Genomic DNA, 25176 nt, shown 5'->3' with positions numbered 1-25176 from the left:
AGTAAAATTGATATATTTTACATCAAGATCATGGACCTGTGCAAATATGTCATATTACCAATGAACAGGAAGTCTGACTTTGCCACCAGTATGTTGGTATCACTGCTATGCCGATATATATATATATATATATATATATATATATATATATATATATATATATATATATATATATATATATATATATATATATATGACTGTGGATCCATTAAAAAATAAAAAGTAAAAAAAAATGCAAAGATTGATCTACAAAGGTTATTCTGAGTATGTTTTATGATATAGTTTGACAAAATGACAGTATAAACAAATGCAATATCTTTATATTTCTTTATATAGGATTCTCTGCGTACGAAGTGGTGCAATACATATCTGAAAATTTTTCAATATACGGCCTGAATAAAGGTCAGACAGGTTTCATCATGGAATGCAAAAGAACTTGAAACTGATATAATTTTAATTAATTTCAAAATCAGTTACCGCCAATTTTTCGTTTGAAAATAATTTGGCTTTGTGCAATTAACGTTTTATGTCTTCACATAAAATAAATATTTTACGTTTGATGTAGCAAATCTGATATAATTACTGAAATTTAAAGAGAATTTCAATGACTTTTCTAAAATTTCAAAGATCACATAAAACTCTTTCAGTAACCCAATGAACTGAAGAAAACAAAATTCTGTATTTATTTTGTCTTTGATATTCGTTAATGTAGAGTGGTTGGTAAAATAGGTCGTTCCTTTTTAGTACGATGCTTTGGTATTCTCAAGCTCCATCTACATTCACTTCCTTTTTGTTCCATGAAAATAGAATTTCTTGATAAGAGTAAAGTATTAGAACAACGCCTTATCTGTCAATTTTTACATTAGAATAATGTAAAGTAGCACATACGAGTAGTCGCACGCAACTTTTGATTTTAGTCGTATTTATAATACTGTTTCCAAGGACTGTTTTAATATAATCACGGCAATATCCATGTGAATCAGTCGATAATTTTCCGTGATTTCCCAAAGCTCATTCCGGTTTGGCTAGCACCTTTGTTTGTTCCATACTGCAGGCTTATCACTTGCTGCCCGGCTTGCAGTTGCTCTTCTGTGAAAGTCCGTCTATTTTCTTCACTCTTTTTAGGCCACACGTTGGGACCGTTATAGTCTGGTCTCGATTGTGCCTAAATAGCAAGAGTTTTTAAAGTAATGAAAGATGAACCATTAATTACAAAGAAAATGTATGTATGTATGTATGTATGTATGTATGTGTGTGTGTGTGTGTGTGTGTGTGTGTGTGTGTGTGTGTGAGAGAGAGAGAGAGAGAGAGAGAGAGAGAGAGAGAGAGAATTTAGATTTTGTACTTAGTTTTATCTAATTTTACAGGCTAAACAGTTAATTCAAGACACACTCCGTATGCAGTTATTAAGTAGGTAGACAGATAATAGATTTGAGCAATGAATTAATTACCTCGATGCCCAAAGCTCTGATACACGTGCATACTTGGACAAGGTTTGTCCGTTCGTACAGGTAGTCTGTTTGGAAGCTTGCAGAGTTAGGAACGCCATATTCGTCTACTTTGTTCAGAAATATTCCTATTCTTTCTCTTTCTCTGGCGGCTACAAAAGCTGGCATGTTGGTCGGCTGGAAAGATTTCTTTGAAAAGTCTATTCTCCTGTCATCCGGAAGAAGAACGTTTATTAATCTGCAATTAAAATTGAACATAGATGTATTTACAGGTCCAGAATTGCGAGTTAAGGCAATGATGATGATGGATGGTGAACGGAAGGAAGAGACACACACAGAAACATACAGACAGGCGAGCAGACAAAAACGATTAGATGGATGGATGGGTGGATGGATGGATGGATAGATAGATGGATGGAAAGCTGGAAGGATCGATCGATAAACAGATATATAGATTGACGGACAGACATACAGACATAGAGATAGATAAATTGAGAGATAGAAAGATCAATCATATTGTGAATAGAATGAGACTGCAAGATACATAATAGACAGATCAGGTGCGTTATGAATATAATGTGATTTGCATTCAGGGGATTCTATATTGAAAGAAGGAAAAGGTGCACACTTTAAATTAGAGGGCTATGCAGCAGTATGAGTATGGACCAGTAGAGCAAATAATCTTGCTTGAATATCCGTAGACGTTTTCTCCGAAACCCGTTTCCAAACTCGTCTAAATTTGACTTGATGCCCGACAACTACGTCACATAAGTGAGATGAGTAAGTCATAATCGATACGGAAAAGCCCAGAGTATGATCTATCCAGCTACATACATATCTACCCATCCCCATCCATCAATCCTTCAATCCACCATCCATCAATCAATTCAACCATCCTTCCGTACATCCACTCCCTCCCTCCCTTCACCTTCCCTGGACACCCACATACCCCTACTTACTTATCTGTCTAGTCTAATCTAATCTAATTTAGTCTGTCTGTCTGTCTGTCTATCTCTCTCTCTCTCTCTCTATCTATCTATCTATCTATCAGATATATGCTTTCTCTTTTGCAAGTGACGTTTAATAGCTGGTTTACTCTTATATTGCCTGATAGTATTTAAATTCAATACAGGCTGTCAGACGACCACCCTTCCCTCGAGTAATATAAAGCATTTGAATGCAATCAAGGCTTTGAGATGATCACCCTTCCCGCAAGGAATACTCGCACATGGACTTACCTGCAAAGGACCAAGCCGTCTTTGAGAATGTTGTAGAAACAATCCCTCATCATTACCTTGTCCTCTGTATCCTCTATAGGCAAGTCCTCGTCTATCATGATGGCAATCCACTGTAGGCATTTCTTCGCTTCTTCCACGTTAAATGCATTGTCAATCTACGAAATAAATGAAAGTAATGCGGTTTATTAAATACTCGTCTTGCCTGCAGAATCACTACCAGAGATAACAAAGTAAAACACCCACTTCCAAAGTGTGTACGTACATTATTTTGTTTCAACAAGTCTTGCTATCGGTGTTTTTTTTTGCTAAGAATTAAACATAATTTTCCAATGAGTAATAGACAGAGCACTACTTCATTATTAGACCTAAATAAGGGGCCGATCGGTCTAAAGCGCTCTCCGTTACGGATCACTGCCATCTCACCTCTGTCTGCGTGGGTTCGAGTCTTGGAATCGGCCAATGTGGTTATGTGAGAAAGCTTGCGAGTAGCTTCTCGAGGGTCGGTGGTTCTTTCCGGGGATTTTCCGGGTTCTTCCTCCACCATTAATACTGGCCACCATGTACAGCCTATCGTGTGCTGAAAAATGGCGTTAAACCCTACAACAACATCAAAAAAGACCTACATTATTGACCCAACATATGATGACTATCTGGCTTATCAATTAAACTTGAAGTTTGATTTTCTTTATTTTTGCAGCTTCCCTTGGAAATTGAAATTCAAAAGCGGTACACTAAAGGTAAAACAACCTTTTCAAATCAGAACATCTCCAATAATCTTTTAATAACTTTACATAAACTAGGGTGTTTGTATTGCCCACTGTTTACCATAAAATTGGATTGTTCTACGCATTTACTGACACACTGTATTAGATGGCGTAAAGTGATAATTCCAGGCCACGTGAGCATAAAGTCATATCTAAGCCTAGTGCCATCGTGCAGTATGACTTTACACGACGTTTTTGCACATGTTCATATTGGCAATAGAGGTATGATGTTTGCGATCAAATCCACAACCTACCCCCAAACCCATTTTCATGGCTGTGTTGGGTAGGGGCAGAATTTTGTTCTGAATAAAATTAAAACAAATAAAATGTTCCTTGTCATATTTTGTGTTCATTTCTTGGAACGCTATTATTTATATGGACTGAGTATATATAAAGAATAAAGAAAATTGTTTCCTCAGAAGTGATTAATTTTGATGTTTTCTATGTTTAATGCAAAACAAAAATATTACATTTACATAGTAAGAAGAATTTGTCACCTTGTTTGCAATCTTTAAAATCAAACGGTAGAGAAATATGAATTATGTAATGATATAATGTGTTGAATAGCAAAACAATATGAATTATTTATTGATATAATGTGCTGAATAGCAAAACGATATGAATTATTTATTGATATAATGTGTTGAATAGCAAAACAATATGAATTGATATAATGTGTTGAATAGCAAAACAATATGAATTATTTATTGATATAATGTGTTGAATAACAAAACAATATGAATTATTTATTGATATAATGTTTTGAATAGCAAAACAATATGAATTATTTATTGATAAAATGTGTTGAATAGCAAAACAATATGAATTATGTAATGATATAATGTGTTGAATAGCAAAACAATATTAATTATTTATTGATACTGATATAATGTGTTGAATAGCAAAACAACATGAATTATTTATTGATATAATGAGTTGGATAAAATGGTAAAACAATATGAATTATTTATTGATATAATGTGTTGAATAGTAAAACAATATGAATTATGTAATGATATAATGTGTTGACTAGCAAAACAATATGAATTATGTAATGATATAATGTGTTGAATAGCAAAACAATACGAATTATTTATTGATATTGATATAATGTGTTGAATAGCAAAACAACATGAATTATTTATTGATATAATGAGTTGGATAAAATGGTAAAACAATATGAATTATGTATTGATATAATGTGATGGATTTAATGGTAAAGCGAATGATCATGTAATTGATATATAATGTTGGATTGAATGGTAAAACAAATGATTATGGATTGATTAAGTGTGTTGGATTCAGTGGTAAAGCAATATCAATTACGAATTGAAAAAATGAGTTGGATTGAATGTATTAAAAAAAACCCCACAACAACATGAATTTTGTGTTAGATATACTGGTAAAGCTATATAAATTATGTATTAATAAAGCGTGTATTAACAGAATGTGTTGGACTGAATGGTAAAACAATACGAATTATGTGTTAAACATAATGGTAAAGCGATATGAATTATTAATTAATAAAATGAGTTGGATATATTGGTCAAGTAACACGAATTATGTATTGTTAAAAAAATGATCAAATGGATATACGAATGTGTTGGACAGAATGGTAAAACAATATGAGTTATGTATTGGTAAAATTTGTTTGATTAAATGGTAACTTAATATAAATTATGTACTGATAAAATGTATTGATTTATAATAAAAAAACAATTAAAAAAACTAAGTGTATTTCCGTCTGGGTTTTAGCCTGGGTCTTGGCCAATATGTATATGTCAGTAAACTTGGCAGCAGCTTCCTGTGGGATTGGTGGCTGTTACCAGGTTTTGCCCTGGTTCTTCCTCCACCAGTTATACTAGTCGCCATGTAGAGCACATCGTGTGCTGATAATAGTATTAGGTCCACAACAATATTCATCGAACGAGGTAGATCCAAGGAGCCCCAGGTGTCCAAATGGTCTAAGGCGCTCGCGTTTACCGATCATTGCCATCTCAACTCTGTCTGCGAGGATTTGATACTCGGGCTCGGCAGTGTGGATATGAGAGAAAGCTTGCCAGAAGCTTTCCGTGGGTCGATGGTTCTTACCCAGGTTTGACCGGGTTTTTTCTTCACCAGTTATATTGGTCGCCATCGGGTGCTCAAAAATGGCATTAAACCCACGTAACGGTGAATAGTTTTGTGGAATAATTTCAATTTCATAATAGTTTCTCTCGCGGTCAGAGTAACAAGTAAGCATTACGCTTGACGTATTGGTTAGACTCGTCATAAACTGCTGACGGCGAAGGATGGAATCTGACCTGCTTGGGGCATTAATTTGATTTTTATTAGGACTGGCTCGGTTAACGGTAAGGCCAGATAATAATAATAATAATAATAATAAGGTCTTTGTATAGCGCCTAATCTTTAGAAGTTCTAAGCGCTTTACAACATTAGACAACACCTATAAGATAAAAAACATATAAAGATATGATTACAAAAACAAACACCATGAAATTAGAAAACATTAAAAAACATGCTGAGAATATTTAAGGTAGGAAACTTTATTAGCTCTCTAAGTTTGTTCTTGCAGTCGAAATAAATGGGTTTTGAGAGCCCTCTTGAATGTGATCACTGTGTCTTTGTGTCTAAGTTCAGTGGGCAATTCATTCCTCGTTGCTGGGCCCTGGTATGCAAAAGAACGCTGTCCATATGACTTTGTTTTCATACTTGGAATAATGAGTATACGATTGTCAGATGAGGAGCGTAAGTATCTTGCTGGTGTACACGCATGGGTGAGGTCGGATAGGTATGTTGTACTAGAGTCCGACAGTGAAACGTAGCACAGAGAACAAATTTTGTGTTTGATTCTGGATTGAATGGATAGCCAGTGTAGGGTACATAGCAGCGGGGAGGTGTGCTCTGATCGTGGTACTCTAAGTGCAATGTTAACACACGGCCAATTGCAGTAAAATGACAAGAGTTGAGACGAGCCATTGAACATTTTAGGAAGTCTGGGTCCATTTGAAACAGGTGTTATAAAACGATATTTTCCAGAATAGTTATTAATAAAGGCGGAATAGAGAGAATTATTGTGACTTGTAAGGGAGTTATAAAATATTTGGCGTTTAAAGTAGTAATCCTGACTGGATAAGCTAAACGCGCGCGCGCGTGTGTGTGTATGTGTCTGTGTGTGTGTTTGTTCCCAGAACGAATTTAGAGGTTTAAAGTCGTACCCTCGCGATATTACGCAGTCCAAATTTTACTGCCGAAGGGGAAAGTATGGGGAACTGCGAGGAAAATTAATAAGTAATTTCTCTCGTTAAACAAATGATCCAAGAGACAAAGGGTCTTTGGTATGACTAGGTCAGGGTTCGAACCCAAACTCATCTGCATTTGAGGTGAACCCTCTAATTACTTTGATCACCTGAGCGGTCTATTTTTAATTTGTTTCTTGGTAAGTTTGTTAAGCATGAAACTTAATAAAAACTGTTTAAACTTGGTCATGTATATCTTGGACAGGTAATTAGACAAATTTCAAAGATTGTTTACATAAATTTGGTAAACGTTGATTTAGCAGCATGTACAGTTCCATCTATATATGCAGCATGTCATTTAGACATGCAAAGTCATGCCAGCTGTTTATTTAAGGACTTGGCTTCATTTTATTTTATAGGACTCATGAAGTCACGAAAACGCGAATGGTGTATGCCTTTGATTACACCCGTCTAAGCAAAAAGTACTAATTATATTGGTGACAAGTGGGAGATAGTTTAATTTAGTCGGTTTGTTAATACCAAATATTCTTGTCGTCACTAAGCAGATGTAAATTTCGTGATTGACTATAAAATGGAGTTGATGACGCTATGGCAAGAAGCGAGTTGCGTGTCATTGCACAGTTGCTCTGCACTGGATGCCCCATTACACATCAGTTTTAAAAGAATTTAAATGTAAAGGAACGCACAAGAACGTAATCCGAGAGTGAAATGAGTCATTCGTTTCACTTGCATATTTATTATATATTAAAGTTTGGTCACGTACATACCCTATGTACTCTCTTATAAGTCCGGTCCAACTGCAAACTGCATAGACCCAGTTCGGCCATCACACCATGCGCCAGCACAGATCTGGTCTATGCAACTTGTAAGGAGTAATCAGTAAAACAAACAGCATAGAGTGTGTGCATTAAGCGATAGCACGTCAACGTCTATGTTTTTAGCATGTGTAATTCGATTTATAAGCGAGTGCGTACGATACCTTTACAAAGTACAACTCGTATAATCCATATTAATTTATTGACTTCATAAGTAAGTACATTTTTATGACTAGTTTATTTTGACTGCATATTATTCAATAGTAATTTATTATGTTGTAAACATGGAGTCTCGTTAGAAAGAGATGTGACCATCTTTATATATATATGTGTGTGTGTGTGTGTGTGTGTGTGTGTGTGTGTGTGTGTGTGTGTGATTATGATTTTATGCGCGCGCGCGAGTGTGATTAGGATTTAATGCAAAGGTGAGAGAACATTCTATTCAATTCACGTACAATATTGTAGGGATTGTTCCTGATTGTATCTAATATTGTCCTTAACATAATCTGCTGCCGTTCTTTCACTATTCTATCAAGAAAACACGTCATATGCATTAAAAAAGGAAATACGTCCAATGCATTAAAATGGAAACATGTCATGCATTAAAAACGGAAATACGTCCAATGCATTTAAATGGAAATATGTCATATGCTTTAAAAAAAAGGAAGTATGTCACATGGTATAAAAATTAAAAGAAAGAACAGTTATGAACAAAAGCATTGTCATTTTGATTTTCTCATTTCTTCAGACCCAACTCCCAGCTCTATTCCCAGCAACCTCCCATTCATTCCCAGCCCCACCCAAGGGGGTGGGGTGGTGGCATATACGGACTCTAAGAACGATGAGAACACATTAAATCATTTGCCATTTTAAAAAAAAAGATCAAGTCAATATTTCTTACCACGTGCAAAGTGATATTCTTCATTTATAGTGAACAAATGCACCACCGAAGAAGTAGTGTCAATTACCATTCGTCGATTTCTTTCTAACGCATGGTAAGCATGAAATCGGCAAACACAAAGACATGGGCTTACTATTTCAATATAGAACTGACTGGCCACACAAATTGACTTGGCTCATTTCTTCTGTCGGGCGTACATAGTTTCAAATCGCTGTATAATGCTCTCTTCCATTAATGTGATGGTTTCTGCTTGAAAATTGATGACTCACGAATTTAAATTTTCCATACAATACAAAATACATTTTGCCAACTAAGCAATACCTATATCACATGTAACAGATTGACTTTCAAATGTATTGCCATAAACATGAATAACGCATAAAATACGGTAAGATGTGCTTGAAGGGGACATTGATCTGTCAGACCTAAGACTAGGCTAAATATAGATATAAAACACTTTTCATTGGGCAAAATTCAGAACAGAAATAATTTTATCTCTAGTACAGTGGCTTACGTTTTTTCTTCGATCTGAAAGATATGAACACACAAAACTAAACACACAAATGAATTTTAAGTACCAAATAGTCCATATCAGCGATGCAACTGCTGAGTACGAGCTACATGCTTGTTCTTTCTCATAGTTTTAATTCTGCTTTTTACGAGACACAACACATGTCACCATCATCCTAGAAAAGGTAAGAGTCTCCTGTGGTCATTATTCTTGTGGCCCATAAAATGACTGGCGTCACAAGGTGTCATGAGAGATAACAAAGGTGGTCCATCGAAAATGCCCTCATGCGGCCCTCAGGGTGGTTTGAGTTGGAGACCCCTGCTATAGATAGATACGAGTTTCCCGTGTTTATTACACTATACTACAGAAGGGTACGATATTACAACATGTTAGAGAAGGGTAAAAGTTTCATTTGGCCATTACACCATGCTTTAGAAGGATACGAGTCTCCCGTGGTCATTAGACCATGCTAGAGAAGTTTTACGAGTTTCCTATGATCATTAAATCATGTTAGAGAAGGGCAGGTGTTTCATGTGGTTATTACACAGTGCTAGAGAAGAGTACGAGTTGCATGTGATCATTATACAATACTAGAGAAGGGGAAGAGTTTCCTGTGCTTATTACATCATGTTAGAGTTGTTGTTGTGGGCTTTAACGCCATGGCGTCTAGTATTAATGGTGGAGGAAGAACTTGGGAAAACCCCGGAAAGAACCACTGACCCACGAGAAACTACTGGCAAGCTTTCTCACATACCCGCATTGGCCGAATCCGGGACTCGAACCCATACAGCCAGAGGTGAGATGGCAGTGATCCGTAACGGAGAGCGCTTTATATCACTCGGCCACTCGGGGCCCCACATCATGCTAGACAATGGTAAGAGTTTCATGTGATCACTACATACTGCTAGAGATGGGTAAGATTTTCCTGTGCTCAATACAGCATGCTAGAGATGGGTAAGAGTTTCCTGTGCTCGATACAGCATGCTAGAGAAGGGTAGGAGTTTCATATGGCCGTTATACTACGCTATAGACAGATATGAGTTTAGCCCATGCTAAAGGAGAGTAAGAGTTTCCTGTGCTCGATACAGCATGTTAGAGAAGGGTAAGAGTTTCATATGGCCATTATACTACGCTATAGACAGATATGAGTTTAGCCCATGCTAAAGGAGAGTAAGAGTTTCGTGTAGTCATTAAATCATGCTAGTGAAGGGAAGTGTATTCTGCGGTCGTTACACCATGTTTGAGAAGGGCAAGAATTTTCTCTGAACATTACACCATGCTAAAGAATGGTGAGAGTTTCCTGTGGTTATTACACCATGCTATATAGAAGGATAGGAGCTTTCAATGGTTATTACTAGTTTATACCATGCTAGAGAAGGGCAAGAATTTTCTCTGAACGTTACATCATGCTAAAGAATGGTGAGAGTTTCCTGTGGTCATTACACCATGCTATATAGAAGGATATGAGCTTTCAATGGTTATTACTAGCTTATACCATGCTAGGGAAGGGTAAAAATTTCATGTGGTCATTACACCATTTTAGAGAAGGATAGAGTACTCTGTGGTCGTTACACCATCCATAGAAGTGTAAGAGTTTCATGTGGTCATTACACCAGGCTAGAGAAGAATACTAGCTTACACCACGCTAACGAAGAGTAAGAATTTCATGTGGTCATGTTATGGAAGGGCAGTGTATTCTGTAGTCGTTACACCATGCTAGAAAAGGATACGGCTGTCTTCTGATCATTACACCATGCTAGAGAAGGGTAAGAGTTTCCAGTGGTTATTACACCATGAAAGAGAAGGATATGACCTTCCTGTGGCCATTACACAGTGCTAGAGAAAGGTAAGAGTTTTCTGTGGTCATTACACCATGCTTGATGTGGATAAGGAACTTCCTGTGGTCATTACAGCATGCTTGATGTGGATAAGGAACTTCCTGTGGTCAGTACACAGTGCTACAGAAGGGCCATTGTTTCCCGCAGTAATTACACTATGCTAGAGAAGGTTACGAGTTCCCTTTGCTCATTACACAACAGTAGGGAAAGGTACGAGTTTATACCATGCTAGAGAAAGGTACGAGTTTGTACCATACTAGAGAAAGGTAAGAGTTTATACCAAGCATGAGAAGGGTAAGAGTTTCACGTGGTCATTATACCATGTTGGAGAAGGTCAAACGATTCCAGTAGTCATTTATACTATACTAGAAGAGGGAAAGAGTCTCCTGTGGTCATTACAAGCGAAATAACAGGGCTTCCAACAATAAAACTCCAATCCTTTAAAACATAAAACACAAACATTTTTGGTAAAGAAAGATGTAGTTTATTTTCTGCATTAATTCGAACTTTCGACATTTCTTAAAATCTATCTTCCGTTTCTTATTCAAATTAGACATTTCAAACATTGGAAGATTTGTTGAAATATTCCGCATATTTTATTTTGTCATGTGAAGAACCAGCCACATTATATCATGCATTTTCAATTGTGTAGGTTCAATTTTGTGTATCCTGTTTGGCTTCACCGAGGCAGACAGAGACTCGAAGTAGACAAGAAAATGAAATGTTATAACACAATTTACAACACAACCGTAGAATGGCACTTCTTAACCTGGTTGATATTTGTTTTTAAACTACATGTGTTTACCTTGAAAACATTTTATCATTATCATTGGACTTCACAAATTACAGTACACCCAGTGGATCCAGGAATCGGTGCACCCAGAGGTCATTCTTTCAATGTTGAATGAGGGCGTGGAATTCAGTAGGCATGTATGTTCTGTTTCGTGAAGTATTAGACAGGCTATTGGAAACAAACCCTGCCTAGAACATTTTCTTCAACGATTTTCGCTGACAATACAACATGATATATTATTGAAGAAAAACTATAAGGTACAGTTATGGCGATGCTTACATTGAATACAAAAACTCGTTATCATCGTAGGACGACAGGTTTCGTGCTGTTAAACACACATCAGTAATGAAAGATTATTGTTTACCATAAATAGTATATGCAAATAGACTATATTTGCTGTTGCCATTATTGGTAGAGTGACAGGCACATTACTGACATTTAAACCACGCTTCCATTTAGAAGATGATCATGTCATTTCAAAGTCACCGACAGTCTGAAGCACTCATAATAAAACTTTTACATCACAGTATGTCATATATGCCATATAAATATTCGCTAATAAGGCGCGGATATATAAATTGTTTTTTATGTTAAGCACGAAATAATGGTCATTGTAACTTACTCTTGTTTTTTATGTTAAGCACGAAATAAGGATCACTGTAACTTACTCTTGTGGCAAGGGTTTATTTGGTTTTGAGTTAAACGTAAAAGCTTAATCTAAACTGTTAGACTGTGAAATGTAGGCTACCATGACCTTTAATTGTAAGGTTGTATTACTAAATAAGATGCACACAATAATCGAGTGCTTATTAAGATGCGTCCTCTAACAAGCGTCACGATTCCATGTATAACTAATACGCATTGGACACAAAACAAAACAAAAATAAAAATGCGGTCATAAGTTATTAGCAAAAGCCTAATACAAGCCAGTAAGACTCCAAAGTAGGTCACAATGACTCTCGACTATACTAAAGTTGTGGCATTAATAAATATGCATGCAATCATCTAGTTTGATGACTGTTTCATGAACTGAGTTTGAGAAATAATCTGTAAAAAACAACCATTAACCAAATTCACTGAAGCGTAAAATGTAGGTAACAGTGATCTACCTTTTTGAAGAGGATGTACAATATACATCCCTTCACCAAGATTTAGGACATCAGGTGTAACAGTATTTATACAGTGTGCAAAAACCTTCGAGCTAAACTCAACCAAGATTTACAACTAAATGTACGTGTATGTAACATGTAAACTCCCTTCCAAGAGGGTGGTTACTATGCAGGGACATAGCTAGAATATCCTTAGGCATTATTTAGGGGTAGGAGTGGGTGTAAAACAAAATAGGTGATGACTCCGAAAGCTGTAATACCCCGTGGGGACCCATGAGACAAAGCCTTGGACATTCCTGCATTGTAAGCGTTTTCTGGGCATGATTTTAACCATGTAACTGTAAAACAACACCGCACTGTAGCCTTGAGTCAAGGAAATATTCCAGTTGATTCGTGCTCATTTTGTTGGGTGGGGGCTGATCACTAGGCTACCCACCCTAGGATGGTGGGGGGGGGGAGGGGAGCAATTGGTGCCTGAGTATAGCCTTTATCTTTTTCAACACACACACATGATTGCACATAAACACCCTGACACCTCTTGATAGTAAAGCGGCACGTAGGAAACTGTTGATTTTGGGCCTAATTTTCACCCTGTTCATCACTGGAGTACAGGGCCATGGACAGGGTAGGACAACTAAGACAAATTTCCGGGAGCCGATAACGGTCCTGTCAGGGTGCCAACCGCCGAAGAAAAGTTTTTAAACAAAAAAAAAAAAAAAAAAATTCTTAGGGACTAATGAAGGTTTTTTCCTAGGACCAACATGTCCTATTTGCGGCCTTGCTGGAGTGTCTGTAGTTGAAAATTTGCACACGTCTAAGTGCACGATGTCAAAATTAAATTAAGGAGGAAGTCTCGTTTTATCTGGATCTAAGATACAAGATATCCATGTCACTGGTAGTTACCCCGATACGCACTTTACTTACCATGTACAGAAACGGAAGATTCGATGACATTGGGATAACATTCATATTTGGATGTTTTTTTTAAAAATGGCAAAATCTCTCAGAATAATGCCAAATATTATCTTTTAAACTCGTCCACGAGTTTCCTTTGAAAGACCATTTCGGACTTCCAAAGCGCTTATCGTGCATTCATTCTGACAGTGGATTTGAATAATGTTGAACACCTTAATACTGAATGGAACAAAACGATGCATTCTTAACTACAAATATGCTGCCAGCCACAGATGGCTAATGAGTAATGAAATTGATTGCGCTGTAAATGTGATATCAACTGACACTGACTATAAATATTTATCACCAGAGACCAAGGTGAGTGGAGGGTGCGCTGGGATAATCTTTTTTCTTTTACTTCAATATCTTTTTTTTCTCAATTAATACATGGATATCATATCGGTTTCTTACGTGTTATAAATAAGACTTTTTTTCTCTTCAAAAGCTAGCCCCCCCCCCCCAAAAAAAAATTAAATGGGAAAGAGGTGTCCTAAACACAGGACTCAAAGCTTATGTCAGGTAAAAAAATGAACGTTATTCGAGATACAACTGTACTTCAAAAATGATATACTGCTCCATTTCTCGTAGCATATCTCACTGTATAGATTATTCCAATGTATTAGTATATTTCTCCTAAGGAATGCCCCCCACCCAAAAACTCAATCACTACTTTAAAAAAATGTCAGTGAACAATATAGTAATGGAAGACAAATGTAAACGAAAATAAAGTTGTATAAAGCAAACCTGACCCAGAAGTTCGGGTAATATCCATGCGTATAAATGTGCTGATTCAAATTCCCACTGGTACCCTCCAAACCTAAGGTATCAGGTTTGATTTAATTTAGATTATTCATTTCCCACATACCAGAGGTAGACAAGGAATAGCTGTGTGTACAATTCCCTTTTTACAGTACACTGCTGGCGTTGACTCAGATTTCCTTTCTCTTTATTCGGGTTACTCTCCTTCTTGTAGAGGACGATACTTTACTTGACCTTTATTCACTGGGTCACAAACAAAATCACAAAAGTTACTAAGTACATTATCACTAGCATTCAACCAATTTTGAATTCACATTTGTGTATTTGACAAGGTTACTCCGCGTTGCTTGTTTTTAATCCTTTGCTGTTAATGAAAAGTTACTTATCTTTATGTGCTCTTTTTTTATGACAATGTACCACGAATGGCACGCGAACATTTAACCTTCTGGTTTAAGGGGAGAAAATACCTATTATGATAAATGCCGTGGTTAAAGCACTTAAAATTTTCAATACAAGAAGAACATGATCCTCGCAAATCGAATGTTTATACTGTACTTTCTGGAAGTGTGTCACTAAACCGTGTGTCACTAAGCCGCGTGTAAAACTCAGGACGAAACTCTGGTACACATCGTTGTCCCTAGTTTCACACTAAAAATTGCATCACAATATTAATTGTATACGACCACCTCTGCTAACAAATACAAAACAAATTAGTGTTCGTGAACACCTTCTCTATCCTATATATTGTTATCATAATTATCTGTTTATATTAACAACACTTATAAGACATTATTGGTATATGATGCCGATGATATGGAAGCCAAGTGCCTTTCCCAAGGACACACAACTGACCCATGCTGGTCTGAGCAGGTATCGAACCCGCGACCCTTGGGTCACGAATCTGACGCTCTACCAGCTCCCCCTTTATCGTCTGTCTGTGCAGTCAATAATCAGGACTAAATCCATGTCCCAAACTGATAACTGGATACTAGACACAGAGATGCAATTTACATTATTGTTTTTTTAAAGAGTGAGTCTCATATCAAAATGAAGAAAAAAAAAAGTTTTAACACACGAAGGTCATCCTATCCTAGTGACTGCTATCTTGAACACATTAATCAGATGTTCAATATAAATAAGATATAGCTGTGTCTCGAATTCAAGTCGTCTCACGTGTTTGAAATTACATGTAAAGGCGACCGTTCTGGTATTGTCAGGGCTTGGATTTAAAGCCCCAATGCCGCCGTATATAATAACTTTTCACCATTCTTCCAGTCTAAGTAAAGATCAGAAGAAAGGAAACGATTTCTTAAAAAAGCTATCTGACATAAATCGTTCTTTGAAATAATCAGTATGTTTGGTTTGAACAACGTTCGAATATTCAGTTTAAAATTAAGAGGTGGCACCACTTAATTCAGTCAACGAAAGCGCTCGTAATTACGATCTTTTTCCGTAGTGACTAATCAAATAACATTCGTACGTGGCGCACTAATTGGTTTGAGAGGCAACGAAGAGAGGCATGCAACCTTTTTAAGCGGATCTTAGAAGATTGTGTGTGTGATTTAGGTTTTTAATGTAGCTTATCAAATTTTTCAGCCATATCGCTACGCTATCTGCAGTGTTGCAGTTTAAAGTGACGTCTAGAACTGGCATCATGCTTCAGACATGTAGCATGATGTCCCACCCAGTCACATTATCCTGACACCAGGCAGACAAGTCCTAACACTAACTCCATAATGCTGAGCGCCTAGCGAGGCAGCTGCAAGTACCACTTTTATAGGTCTTCGGTATGACTCGGCCGGGGTTTGAACCCGCGACCTCCCGTATCCGAGGAGGACGCTTTAACCACTAAGCTACCGGACTGGTCTAGATCTGAGAAGAAAAGCGTGCATTAGATATAAATATGACTCGGTTTAATACTGGCGATCAAAGGGGGGGGGGGATGTAATAATATACACTGAAGGGCAAACTTGGGCTGAAGACAAACCGACATAGCGTGGTGTTAGCTTCTTATGTCCACATCGGTTACGTCATCCAGTCTTGTGTGGCAGCTTCGACTGAAATCGGTTGATTCACGGATGTCGCCCACAAACATCGACTAAAGTCGTACACATGTGGAAAACAGAATGTATATCAATTCGAGGAAGAAATTACATGGTTCATAATGTCATGAAACGATGATAGTATCTGATTGCAATGGAACCTAAATATGTTAATGACCAATTTCTTTCAAGATTTATTATTATTCAGATGATTAGACATTTACAACGTTTTGCACGTAACTGCAGCATTGGGGCTTTAGCACTCACATACCAACAATGTAACCACTTTTATAAATTGAAGACAGTATGATTTTGCAATTCGAGTTTGTCTCTACTCCCAAAGAAATGGAAATAGCACAAAATGTTTAATTGAAAATCTGACCATTGGGTTGGGCGGTGTGTTACGACACATCAACACGCTGAAGGTTATATCATGTTGAGGGAAGACGAATAAAGTATATTGGTACCATGGTACCCCACCTGGGCGTAACCAGTGTTGGAATTTTACCAAACACCATTCTCGTTAAAAGTCCAACGACTTAAACACCGAGTAAGCGGCAACATAGTATAGTACACATTTCAGTTTGCATGCACAAGGATAAGAATGCTATACCGAGTCTGATGGCACCTGCTCTCACTCATCCCTCGTCATGTCCGAGGTGGCTCATAAGGCTTCGACGAGAGTGCGCCTCTACTGACGGTCTACCACCCTGCGTGTGATGATGTTCCATGTCCGGCCACATTCCATCAACTCTTACTCCACAGTTCTCCACCTTGTCTCTTTGGACTGACACCTCTTTCGTCTCTCGTCCGGGGTTCAGCGGAGGGCTCTAGTGAGCGCAACCGGTTACGTTCTGCACACACGCCCCAGCCATCACTATCGTCTTTTCTTGACAATCTGGACATGAGGTCATGATTCTGTTCTTGGATGAAGATCTTTATTTATCCTGGTGGGCCAGAAGATGCCAAAAATCTTCATCAGGTGTCATAGAGGAGTTCAAGCTTTTGTGTTATCCTTGATATTAGCTTCCGGTATTATGACCAACAGAGCAGCACCCATGATGACATTGCTTCAGTAAATCCTCAGGTACCGTAAGTCTTGAATCTGACATTTTTGGGCTTTCATCTGGTTTTGTTTATAGCCACATTTGCTAGTATCGCTGATATCAGTTTATCGCTAAATCATATATGTCCAATATATAAAACACAAGAGAACACTTCTTCCAGTACTCATGTTACTTTTAGTCTCGTTCATGTAGACTCTCGCGTGACTTTGGCAGCTACGCTGACCGAGAGTCTAAAGTTTGAGCTATGTATCGCTCGCATCTTTTATTCTTCTATTCGAAACATACAGCATCTCTGCGTTAAGTTTAACAGAGCTAATAGTTTTTAAAATTAGTGACAAATGTAAATATATATATATATAATGCTCTTTAAAAAGTGGCATAATACATATGTACGAAAGCGTGCAATGCTTGCCGCCTGTATGTGGTCATACCAAAATATAAACACATCGATTACAATTGTGTATTTGACGTGGTTTATCTTTTCTTTGAAACGTTGGCTAACTCGCCAAACAATCAGCAACTTTACCATTTTTGAGGTTAGCCTCATTTATGGGCGTTACCTTTAGTCCATCAGCACTATTTGTGCGTTATTCGTAATGTGCTTTTGCAGTGGTAGAACTTATTTGCGCAAATACAGAAAAAGCATACAGCTTGTGTGTACTATATGATTTAATGGCAGACTCGCACGGTTTGCAAAATTTGTGTGCAGAAACGAAAACCCATATTAGCTAGTATTTTGTGTATTTCTTCCAAAATATAAACAAAAATATAAAAATTGTGTAATTGATGGGATGTAGGTTTTTGTTAAGAACGCTCATCAAATCGTCAACGATATCTTCGTTATACCTCGTTTTGAACGCTGCCGCTGAAACTGACTTAACCAATATGTCGCATAGCGAAGATATCACAGAGCCAAGCGAGATCTGGTTGAATGAGACTTTGACTAAAGAAATACGTTTCCTTCGCTTCATAAATGTCCATAAAACCGGTGAAAATTTTGCGGGGCGTCAGCTTTTATACAGTGAAATAATATTTAGCAATACTTCTACAAATTTAATTTCTAAGACACGGCGGGGTGGAGCCTTGAACAGAATTAAAGGTTTAAATTTAAGATCAAAACAGCATTTTGAATACTCTGGTTTAACTGTGATTTATGTCATGCCATATACCATTGTAGTTCGTTCAAAAAGGAGCCATTGATCTGGAGTCTCGTTATTTATGTACGAGACAACTGCACACGTCAGCACCGTCTGATGGACAATGTATGCTATGTCAACGTATATTTAATGAAAAACAATGGAGTATTATTCCATTGAAGTTTGCACTAAATCCACACAAAGAGCACAATCTTGTTACTTACACCAAGGATTATCTAAACTCAGTTAACTGTGAATAACGAACATTTGATTGGTTATCAGTAACCTCTCAGAAATTGTATAATTGTACATACTAAGTAATTTTTGAGGATACAAAATCGTACCTTTTAAGCAAAAGAGCTAAACCCATTGCTTCCGTTCCATGTTAAGACTAAAACGTACCATTAACGTCCTCCAAAAAACGACTTCCTGTAGTACTAGAAAACCCGATATTATGGAATGTGTTTATTACCCACCTTTTTATTGTCGCAGTTTATAAGTATATAGATTGATGGGCATCACCCTTGTTTTAGAATTTTATCCTGTCTCATAAAAACTGCTCTGCCATAAAATAATTTTTAAAAAATAAGTCTTTAGTGCGTCTACAAATTGTGCATTGCATCATAGCACGCTCTCTCTATATAATCCATGAAGTTTCTCCTTAGGTCACGCACGTGAGTGCTAAAGGTTGCTATTTTTGTGATTTCTTTTTTGAATAAAACTTTGATGAAAAGCTTCACCTAAACCAACGATCGCCGGATTTAGGGAACCTGTTTTCGACCAACACTCTCGGACACGCGGTGTTAAATGTATAGAAAAATGGGAACCAGCCTGGAAATGGGTGAACATAAAATAGAGTATATATGGGTCTGGGTGGTCAGGATTGGTTGATAATGAAATAAATATTTTTATAAAAAGAATCTTTTCAGAGCTTATCCTAGTTGTAACTGAAAAAACAGACAATGTTTTATTGATGGAATTTCATTCCTTTGTTTCTATCTATATTGATAAATATATGTTTGATCCTAAGCACTCAGAAATTTAAAGTTATTGAATTTTTAATATCATGGTGTTTGCATAGGTTTACTTAAACTGAATTAGTACCCTGAGTTCTTTAGTCCACTAGGCTAGAGATGTATACACGTATAATGCATTATGGCACGTATAATGTATTATGGCGTAAGATGCTGTACACGGTTGTTTTTCTTTCTTCAGTTTCTTATCTCCTTTTGGGAAGCCGTTTACAAACTGTTTATATAATTTCACTTGTATAATATTTCGTTCCTTGGTAGTAACTATAAACGACGACTAGATAGACACAGATATAGAACAATGATTATTGTACTGTAGTTAAATGCTTTTTTTTCTAATCCCGTATTATGTATGAGCTGTTCTATTCAAACTTGTACAGCCTAGCTTCAGTTTGACTATAAAACTCACCACACACCTTCAAACTGTTATGTATTAATATTCAATAGTATTACAAAGAGGACTATTGCAATAATATAAACTTGAACAAACACGACCACAGTCAAACTGAATGTGATTTAGAGACACTCGTACGAGTCTACATTGCTCTGAAACCTCCTGGTCATTAACCAGACACAACTTCTCCCACATTTCTGATAAATTGCTACTCATCTGTCAGTAAGGTAATTGCCGGTACCCTGGTTTGCATTGTCACGCTTCCTAGATTTCAACATGGTAGGCACTTGGAGAGGTTTCTTGATACAGGAGGAATGTAGGGGTTGGGTTTTGAATGTTAAGAATGATTCTTTTATGTGCCCTTGTGACTGTACTAGGCGCTTCTGAGAGCAAACACATAGGCGGGGTTACTCCCTGACTTTCCATTTACTACCTTCATATCATTTACACGGTTTCCGAAGTGTTTGTGGCACTACGAATGCTATCATCCATCCAATCTGAAGATTGTAAAACATAGTTTTGTGTCCCTCTGAGTTCAAACATCTTAGCTTTAATCTGGTGTTTCTGTTAGAACAAAATCTCCAGAACCCCTGGAAAAGGTTCAAAATGCACTTGACATTCCTTATCAAGATCACAAGTGACAATTTATGTGCGAGACGAAATAAGTTTACTTTAATTCGGATTTCTGGTATGTCTGACCACTTTAGTTCCATGTAGTATATTTATCGAGCAAAGAATAGTTTGCAACCTGTCTTTCTCGTATTCGCGCAATGCTTTTTCTAACATAGTGAATAACACTTGTGAACAGAAACTATTTAGCAAACAGTGTCAAAAACAATTTCAGGCTAAGAGAGCATCTGGCTGGCCAGTGTTTCAACAGGAAACATATTACGCAAGTATGCAGCATCAAAAAGTTAATATCAAAATCTGCTAAGCTTGCAGAAAGTAAAATATTTGAAAATATTAAACATGAAGTAAAGTGTCTCTTTAGGACAGATACAATTTAAATAAGACGAAAAATGAATTTGTACCAAAAGTTTGAGTAAAATTTAGTATTTAGTTCCTCAAAGTATCATACACTGCAAACGTCTGTACAAAATAGTCAACACGTGAATTGAAATTAATACCATGCACTTGCTTTTGGCAAGAAGCTTCATTATTACCTCTGAATATAATGGGTTTTGACAATAGTGTTATACTGTGTGGTCGTGACCGTAAAGCATTTGTACAAGTTAATGACAAAGAAGTCAGAAATAGTCCTATCTAATTGTTCAATTGTTTTAACGTTTATTTTGGAAAAGAAGGAAAATGCTTTTCCGTCCAAAGGTTGAACTTTGAAGGCATTGGAGTGAACTAATTATAACAGAGTATTAGGTGGGAAGTTGAAAGCAGCACGCATAGTTTCCCTGTAAGGAACAGGAGTGAACTATAACAGTGTAGCAGGCGGGGGTGGGGGTGGGTGGTGGTGGAAACTATTGTGTTGATGGCGGCCAGCATAGTTGGCCCTGTAGGACACACGATACTAATGACACGGAAAAATGGGAACCAGCCTGGAAATGGGTGTACATAAAATAGTGTATAGGTGGATTTGGCTGACCAGGATTGGTTAATAATGTAAGTTATGTTTTAGGAAAAAGAATCTTTTGAGATCTTATCCTAGTTGTAAGTGAAAAAAATAGAGACATTGTTTTATTGATGGAAAATCAGTCCTTTAACAGTCTTGAGTTTGGAACACTCATTTCTAAAATTAGCACCTGACTCTGGTGTGGAATTGAAAGCACCTGTTGCAAACACATGCAGGTCCAGAAAATGCCGCGGCTCATATCCTTTCCTCAACACAGAAACTGACATCCAGGTTTCATCTGTGCTGATAAATATAGGTTTGATCATGATCACTCAATTTCTTTATAAAGTTGTTCAATTTTTAATATCATGGTTTGCATAGGTTTATTATGGGAACTGAATTATTACCGTGAGTCCTGTAGAGGCGTAATCAAAATTTGAGTGTAAGTACGTCGGCTTGCTTAAATTGGTCTCATTTAAATTTGGTTTTTAATATTTACAAGTACTTAAAAGGAAGTCAGGTTAAATTCGGAACACTCTCTAAATCCGCTAATGCCATGTGTTAATCCTACTGGGAAAGTAACCAAGTGCAATTTTAAATTTGTACCTGCGTGTATATATAAGATGGAATACTTGATGTCGAATTCATATTTTGTAGGCTACGGCTTTTAATGTGCCCACTTTGGTTATTACAGCATGCATTTTTGGCCATATGACATCAAATTAGTATAGCGGAAACAATGCATTGAAATTAGATTGTACTTGTCAGCAGTGTCTAGATTACGTTACAATAAATGATACTAAATCAAGTGTTTAATGAACTGTCACTTCAACACAATTTATTTTTTACTTGTTGTCAAAACTTCACTCAAAAATGACATTCCAAGAATTATTTTAAGCTAGTTAGAAACAATTCATGGAAAACGCACAGGAGAGAACACGTACAAACATCTTCATACCATAGAGGTCACATTTCCAAATTGTAGCACTTTAATTGTCATGGCACTAAATACCCTACCTGTGCTGTTGTGCGTAAAACAACAAATAAAATAAAACTACAGTGGTCACTGATGTTACGGATTACTAACCTCAGCTTTACATGTTTAGGACTTTTTTCTTCTTCGTGTGTTTGTCTAGTTAAAGTATCTGACTCTCAGTATCGAGCACAAAGTCTTAAAATCCCACCCCACCCCGAACGCCGCATCACTTAAAAAAGCAATTAATGTACTGATTTAAGCATCACACTTTGTCATGTACACACTGTCTAGATATATGTACGAAAAATGCTTATATGCGTATGTCTTTTGTTATGTACGTCTGTCTCCACACGCCTGTCGACCAGCTTACCTGTTAGTTTAAATACTATAATACTTGTACTAGGGCAATGTTGAACATAAGCTGTCCTGTTGCCTGAGACAACATGAACTCACACAAGTCACATATTGAACTTTAAGTGACTCGATTAATTAAACAATAATGTCTTGAACTTCTATTGTCAAGATTTGTAAAATGTCAATAGATTCAACTCCTATTCAAAATAACCAGCTTTTGCAACACAATTCATCTTAAACATCCCCTGAATATGAATATCACCATAGATTATTGACAATTTATTCGGACAAGTGAATTTCACTTGCCCGAATGGACAAGTAGTTTTGTAAGTTAAGTTTGAATCCAGTTAATGTTTGTTAAAGTGGAAGGATTTACGGTTGTGAACATTATGACTTACTCAAAGCAGGTGTGAGTTTCTAAAGTTTTGATATCCATTGTAAAACGGTCTAGTTCCGATCATAATAGTGAATGAAGAAACAAAACACGTGCTTCATTTACCCCTACGCACCCTACCTGTCATGTGATGCTAATTTCTATTTAATGTAAGTTCCGACATGTAAGAATATTATCCTGTATGCGCAACTAGGACACAGTAAACAAATACTGCACCCACAGAATGCGCCATTTTTTTTAAAATATTGTATTATTTGTATTTTAATGAACACAATATGCAACTCAATAACCTATTATCACACTTTAGATATACATTGAAGTTCTGCTGGAACTCAAATCGTAGTGTACAATGTATCTATTCAAATGATCCTTCCTTTATAAATCCTTTATCACCTGGTGGGTTAAGTGTTTCTTACGTTCGATTGAAGATATTGAACCACAAAAAGGACGAGAACTTTTCGCAATTGAAAATAACATGCTTATACAGAAACCAGTTGATTTTTTTCAATTAAGAGTCCACGTATCTGTGTGTGTGTGTATTTTGGGGTGGGGGTATATTAGATAACGATGTAGAATGAAACAATATGAACTGATCGGACCTTACACGATTGTCTGGGACGCTACCGTGTAAGAAGGAATCCGATCTGTAACACTGTGTTCGTGTTGAACATAAGATATTATTAATGCGTATAAAAGCACTTACGTGGTCGCTTTTTCACAAACGACTAAAGAAAGTCAATTTAAGGTTTCGTCATACCATTTGGGTCAATATACCATGTATTGTGGCCATATGGCTTTGCCGACACATCAAAATCAATACATTCTAATGAAATGTACCTGCTGGTTGTACCTAGATTACTGTATGGTAATTGCTAAGGGAAAACAATGTTTAATGAACTGACACTAGAACAAATATTTTGTTTTTAGTTTATAAAACCTCGCCAAAATTGACTAATCACACACACACACACACACACACACACACACACACTTTGAACTGACCCCTTAAACATGCAGTTGTTAAGTCCAGGTTACTGTCCCATAACAACAGCATCAATGTCCAGCAATATTCAGTATATGACCGCTACGGCATGAAGACGTTCGTGCATGTGCTCCTGTGTACATTTATTGTGATTGTTTCAAAATAATTTAAAATGCTTTTGACTGTGTCAAATATCGTTTTAGAAAATAACAAAAAACTTGTCTGTTCTAGTGGTAGTTGATTCAATATTTTTTGTTTACTGGAATCTAGACATAATAAGCAGTTAGAATTTATTAATGTGCGTATGTTTTGCTGTGGACATTCAAAGTCTCCTAGCCAAAATACATAGGGTAATGAACAAAGTGTTATGAACCTTTACTCGTGCTTAGTGAAGAGATATAAAACATATACAGAAATAAACAAATAAAACCTACCTTGATTTGAGAGTCGCGTGCTAATCCCGATTTAGCTGCCCGGTAGTTAGCCATTATGAATTGTCAAAACTGAATATAAGCTACCTTGACACTTGTACCTGATACACGCTGTACACTAAATACCAGAACAGTAAATAAAAATAGATTGTCTTCACCGGTAGCACTGTCGTACTCACTTAGGCTATTGGGGTGTAGCCTAGCTACTTAGCTCCGCCCACAGCAGGACACATTTCGAGTTCCGAACGGTTGACTGCAAGGTATTTTTGCTTGGTATGTACTTTTCTTTACTACTGGATGCTGTCCATAACCACGGAAATCATACCTGCCTAGTGAGCACTATTGCTAACGTTATATAATGTCTAAGGACAACGTGCTATGTACTAAATCAAATCTGTTATTGTTTCCTCCCATG

The 25176-nt window shown here is 36.8% G+C and overlaps 1 protein-coding gene across 1 annotated transcript; it reads right to left on the bottom strand.

Annotated features, from left to right (window-relative positions):
• Positions 1–255: 255 nt before the first annotated feature.
• On the bottom strand, positions 256–25176 carry LOC149786475 (myophilin-like). Its single transcript, XM_089976929.1, has 4 exons — positions 24765–25176; positions 2687–2841; positions 1452–1686; positions 256–1165 (listed from the first exon to the last, which is right to left on the bottom strand). Exons 1-4 carry the CDS (start codon positions 24816–24818, stop codon positions 980–982), a joined length of 630 nt encoding a protein of 209 aa, XP_089833055.1. The 5' UTR covers positions 24819–25176; the 3' UTR covers positions 256–979.

The sequence above is a fragment of the Sinohyriopsis cumingii genome, chromosome 12 (genome assembly GCF_028554795.1).
Source record: "Sinohyriopsis cumingii isolate HCF-2022 chromosome 12, ASM2855479v2, whole genome shotgun sequence".
Classification (NCBI taxonomy): domain Eukaryota; kingdom Metazoa; phylum Mollusca; class Bivalvia; order Unionida; family Unionidae; genus Sinohyriopsis; species Sinohyriopsis cumingii.
Note: the sequence above shows the minus strand (reverse complement) of the source record. Positions and strands in the feature narration are given on the sequence as shown.